The sequence below is a fragment of the Girardinichthys multiradiatus genome, chromosome 6, assembly GCF_021462225.1.
Source record: "Girardinichthys multiradiatus isolate DD_20200921_A chromosome 6, DD_fGirMul_XY1, whole genome shotgun sequence".
NCBI classification, from domain to species: Eukaryota; Metazoa; Chordata; class Actinopteri; order Cyprinodontiformes; family Goodeidae; genus Girardinichthys; species Girardinichthys multiradiatus.
Genome location: NC_061799.1, coordinates 43246574 through 43252573, shown reverse-complemented (window position 1 = coordinate 43252573; position 6000 = coordinate 43246574). Strand labels below are relative to the sequence as shown.

Below are 6000 nucleotides of genomic sequence, written 5' to 3'. Positions count from 1 at the left end.
TGGCGAAGGGACTAATTAACAATAAAGAGAAACACAGACCAAGCAAACCTATAGACAAAGATAAATAATCAAACGAAGCTTAAGAAAACTAGAATAACCATGAACTAAAGGAAACAAAAGAACAACAACCTAAGACCAGGCAACCTAAGTATAAACAAAGAACCCATAAAGAACCCAGATTACAAAAGTAGACAAACTTAAAACCACGCTGACGGAAACAAGCAGAGAACATGAGGACTAGAATAAATACAAAAATGTAAACAATAACTAAAGCAAAAATTGCTTGAAATGAGAAATTTTATTACCACCACCTGCTGGTCTTTTCTCCACAACCTCCCCATATGTAATTAGACAGATTTAAACACATTTTCCATGGCTTTTCAGCGCAGTAGGAACAGAAAGCACACATATTACCCGGGATACCTTTTACCCAGGAAAAAAAAACCCCGAGGTATTTGAATCCTGGAACTTACAGTGGAAAACGGGCTAAAGTTCAGTAAACAGGTATAAGCTCAGAAAAACAGATATATTAACAGTTAAGCAAAGAAAGCTAAGCTTGAGCTTACAGTCATTGAAAACGTTAACAGTCAAACAAACATAGATCTACACTTGACAGTCCCCGAGGACTCTGCCTGCTGGGAGCAGCTCAGGAATGTAACTGATAGCATAAACTGATCAGCACTTAAATATGTTTAAACATCTTACTTTGGATGAACCCTTGTTGACATTGTAGCACCAAAGTACCAAATCAGACAGCGCTTTACAAGGTGGTCGTTTTAATCATCCTGTTACGATTTCTCACACTCACGCCGCAGCTACTCCCTGTGCTCTCATCTCGCTTTTTGTTGTTCTGTTGGTGAGTAAAAGCTTGGTTTATTTTGCATTTGGGTCCTCATCTTTAATAAAACAATACACATCCCCGCCCTATATTTTTACCTGGGTACAGTGAATGTTGACAACAGTAGCAACGTTTCCTACTGTGAACCCAACCTTTATCACAGCCTGGAACAGCCCAGTCAAAACAAATCGATTGACACATACTGGACCAAATCACAGGAGACAAGCTCAGCTCTGTCCTTGTAATTCTTCTTCTTAAAAGGCGGTGCGCTCGGCTCTTCTTCTACTCTGTCTGTAAGCAATAAGGGTTTTAGAAGCATTTCCGCCTGAAATTACATATCTGAAATAAATCAAGTATAGCTCCACAGCTATAAGGTCAAAACTTAAGGTGCCTGTGTAAAAGTAAGACATAAAAGAATATTTTTCAAGTGGAAACACAATTGCAAATGTTACTATGTCTGATTTATTTGTGATTAAACAAAATAAAAAAATCAAACACACCACACACAGCTCAACAGGGCTTAACAGCAGAGTCACCAGCTATCGTAACAGTTGTTGCGTGTAACATACTCTCGATTTCTACTTGGCTATAGTAATTACAGTCTTCATGGAACATTTTTTCTCATTCATTAAAGCTAAAATCAGGGACAGTTCCAGGGACACCGTCTGCTGGGGACAGGTTGCTTTAGCGGGAGACTGTCCCCAGATTTAGGGGACATCTGGTCAACATAGGCTAAAATGTATTGTTTTCATTGTTTGATTGAAGCTCATATTCTCTTAGGTTACTCATGATATTATGCTTCCATCAGAACATTTATATCAAACAAGGGTTTCTGTTGCTATGATAAATTAGGATGATGCTGCAGAATGTATCCTGTCGCAAATTAGTCTTTAATCGCAGCTCGGCTTGTCTAATACCCAAATAATAACCACAAACATAAACCTGGGTAGTTATTAAAATGACAACAGGCTGTCTCTTTACAGATTGGAGGCAGAAGAACTTTTCTCTACAGAGATGAAAAACCCTTGAGGCCTCAGTGATCAGAAACAGGATAGTTTGGTGCTAAATGTTCATGCCATGTTCCGTTGAGAGATTAGCTACTGATTTAACATGCTCCATGCAAAGAAAAGTAACTGTTTAAGGTATACATTGAGCATGATCTGTGTAAAGGTTTGAGTTATTTAAAAAGGCAGAAATTATCATATGGATGTTCTGAACAGCTTTTAGGTTGACTTCCTGATTAGAGGTTGTCACTGGATCTTTAAACTAAGATGAACCTGACTGAAATCCACTGCAGGTAAGATACTGACAGCTCATAGCTGCCCCACACAAACCCGCTTAAAAAAAACTTCTCCTTGAGTTAATGAATAAAACCTGATATGGTACAGCTATGTCTGTTTAGGCACTAATCCCTGACCTATGACTCTTTGAAGCAAACAAAAGGCTCCAAATCCCAACTAACCCTATCTGTCATGAACTGCAACTATAGACGAGCAGGGAAAATAAAAATAAAAAACACTCAAAAAGTGAGGGAGCTTTGGATGTTAATTGCTGTTTTATTTTAAAGTATCGCAGCAGATTTAAGTCATATTTATGTAGTTTCTGTTGTATTTTACAAGATTAGGGCAAACCAAAACCTTGATTTGATGCTTTTTTATTGACAAAATTAGATTAAAAATACCCAAAACTGACCAAAACATAATCTTTTTTACTGAAGGTCTAAGACACAATCTGACTTTTCTGTCAGGATCCTCTGAGGTTTTGTTACTGTTGCAGATATTACGGATACTTAACCAGATCTGAAACATCCCATCAGGATTTGTCTATGCATCATTTTCTTCACAGGCTCTGTACAAGAGGTGTGTATCTTTACTACTTAAAACATTTTATATGAGTGGAGGAACCTCAGGATCATCCAGAAAACCGTCAGGGAGGTCTTCTGGATGACTGGTCCTGGCGTTTTCCAGTGGACCTTCTCCAGTGCTCCGCACGATGTTGGCGATGTCAACGGATGTACGCTTACTGGGATCAACTTCCAGCCTCTCAGGAATTTTCTTATTTCTGTTCAGTAAAAAACAGAGAAAAGGTTGTTAAATAAAGTTTGAAATGAGTTAGGATGCAATTTATACTCTTTAAATATTAAAGCATTGTTTGCTTTAGTATAAACAAGACTCCATGAGCAGCCACAGTAAATCTATTTTTCCCTCCTTACCACAATGGAGCACATCTGTATCCTAAACTATTAACTGGTGGTCTTATAAAGCAAAGATCAGGGCTGAGAGAAACTGAGAGATTTGCTGATTTTCCAGAAAGAGTGCTTCTCTCCAATATAATCTGTGCACAGTAGCTGCAGGTACACAGCAGTGGGAGAAGAAGCCCTTCATTGCCTTTTGCCGCTTGTTTATTAAGAGGGGAATTAAGCTTCCAGAAGACAAACTGTACGGGAAACACGCATCCCGTCTTAATTCACTGAAGAAAATTCATTTTGCTGCAGGAAAATGACAAGTTGGACCAGAGAAACTGATTTAATCTGGACCATGTTCCTGCTGATAGAGAAGACAGACGGTGCTCTGATAACTACTCACTGAACGACCTTCAGAGTCCTGAACATCCCAGTTTGAATAAACCACAGAGGAAGAGAGCGGTGGAGGTGTCTGAGAAAACAGCTGATGAACGTCGGCAGAACAATGACTGAGCTCTTCAGGACTGAGCTCCTGTGAGGTCATCGCTCTAACTTTGGTAATGAGGATGTAATTGAGTTGTGATTGGCGGGCAGGTTCTGTTCAGTGTCTGTTGATCCACAGCGGATCAGGTTTAGGAGGAATCTGATTGTAGTGCCATAAGACAAAAACCAGACCGTGAGATGGTTGATATGACGACCTGAAGGTCTGGATGGGAGTTTGATGCTGAGATACTGAACCCATCAGGATTGTTATTTTACATGTTTTGGGTTTATGTACTCTCACCAGCCACTTTATTAGCTACACCTTGATTGTTCTGGCTTGGACTCCACAGACTCAGAATAATGTTCCTGATTCCATTATAATAATAATCATCTTTATTGGTCATTGCACATGTACATTACAATGAAATTTGTCCTCTGCATTTAACCCATCCCTTACAGGGAGCAGTGGGCTGCTATTGTGCAGCACCCAGGGAGCATTCTGTAGCTAAGGGTCTTGCTCAGGGAGCCAGAGTGGCAATCTGTGGGATACGAACCTGGCCCCTTGTGTCCCCTCTGGACACAAACCTCCTGTTCTAACCACTAGGCCACCACTCCCAACCGCTTACAACAGTAGCTTTTTACATCAGAAGAAAATGTCCGTAACAGGATGATAACTAAATATTTTTGGTACCAAGAACAACAGATATATTTACATATAACTGCCGGCTGACTTTTTTATTAGTTTAAAAAACAAAACTATCCCAGAGAGCCACTGCTGTTTGACTACTGGGTCTGTTTCCCACCAACAGAATTGACTTGTTTTATTGTGGTTTAGCTGCAGAGGTTCTAACAGGACTTAATTATCTCTGAACCAGGTTACTCTCTGTTTGGATCACAATGATGCTCAGCAAATGAAACATTAGGAGTTGACCCTGAATTCAGCTCCTTGTTTTACTCCAACTGTGACAGACTTTGTGTTTCAGTTCAGCTTCAGCTTCCCAGACAGGAAGCTTAATGTTTGAGATAACGTGCTATATTCCATTATTCTAACATCCAGTTCCCTGCACTCTTTGCTTTGCATCATCAGGGAAATCCATTTCAGACCTCATTATGTCCTTCAGATCCTTTCCCACTGGTCGTCAGCTGCAGGATATTGGATCTGTGGCAGAGCCTGAGGTCAGAGGCGGGTTCTGATCGTATGCATGAGTACGATAAGTCAGTAGCTGCTGTCCTGCTCACCTGTCACCTTGCTGAGCTGCAGGGGCTTCATTTGCAGCTCCTGGACTGGGCTATGGGTCTTCATTGAGTTTGATGGGGGCAGCTGAAGCACAGGAAGCGACTCTGTCATAAAATGATAATGATGATGGGAGTGGCTCCAGGCGAGGAGATAAAATGAAACTGCAGACCTCGATGAGACCAACAGACTGTGCTTCAGGGACAAAGTTTCACATTAATATTACTGAGAGATGTTCAAACTTCTGAGGCAGTATTATATTACGGGTTATTTATGATTCGAAGCGTGATAGATCAGACAGAGAACCTGAGGATGTTCTGTATGTCCATCAGGAAGCTGAGCTGCTACCCAACCTTCTTTAGTTTTACTAGTTTTTGAAGTGTCCGTCTGTACAGCTTTGATTTAACGTGATTTCGTTTTACTTTCTTAAGAAAAGCGGAAGAACAGGTTCATATTTATTTATTTTACAAAAAATCTGTAGATTTGAAAATACAACCTGTAACATATAGGAAAGTAAACATTTAGTTCAAGACAATTAACCTGTAGAATGTGATAACCTGACCTGTAGGGAAATTATATTCTAGAATGTTCTAGAAAGGTGACATGTAACTTCTAGCACAGAAAACTAAGTTCCACAAAAGTAATCTGTATGATGTGTAAAAGTGAACTTTTAGTTGTATGAAAGTAACCTGAGCAGTTTGGAAATGCAACCTGTAAATTAAAAATAACCTGTAAGCAACCATGTTGTTTCTGGAAAAGTAACCTGTAAGTTCTTAGAAGGTAACCTGTGAGTTCAGGGAAAGTAACTTGTAAGTTCTTAGAAAGCACAGCTGTGTTAGGTATAGTATTCTGTACAATACATCTGTTTGCATGAAGCAGCCAAAAGTACACCCCTGCTATTTTCCACCAAACAACCCACACTGGCTGCATCCAATCAGTGTTCAGCACTTCATGGCGCGTTGCCCAGTAACCCATTTCAAACCTGTTCTGTTCAGGTGCCTCAAAGTTCTGATTAAACTGTCCAAGTCTGGAGTTCAGAAATCTGTCAGACACACCATGTCGCTCCCGATGTGTTCCTCTGAAGATGCATTTCTGGGAATGGATCAGCATGGGTCATCTTTTTGAAAAATGTGAAGCTGCAGTTCAGGTTATTGGGGTTCACAGAGAGCCTGATCATGAACATGGCTGATAAAATGAACAGATTTGAATCTGTAGTTAGCAGAATCGGGACATGAAAAGATGCTCCATTTAAATATATCTGAC

General features: G+C 40.0%; 1 protein-coding gene across 8 annotated transcripts in view; it reads right to left on the bottom strand.

Moving 5' to 3' along the window:
* Window positions 1–936: 936 nt before the first annotated feature.
* Window positions 937–6000, bottom strand: part of dnaaf11 (dynein axonemal assembly factor 11) — a 53825-nt gene continuing 48761 nt past the window's right edge. For 7 of the 8 annotated variants that reach the window (XM_047367480.1, XM_047367482.1, XM_047367478.1 and 4 more), the window contains one exon: window positions 2375–2899. In XM_047367480.1, coding sequence (XP_047223436.1) covers window positions 2725–2899 — 175 coding nt within the window. In that variant the 3' untranslated portion in view covers window positions 2375–2724. Of the gene's footprint in view, window positions 1130–2374; window positions 2900–6000 lie in introns of those variants that run through there. The other variant, XM_047367481.1, reaches the window with a different exon arrangement.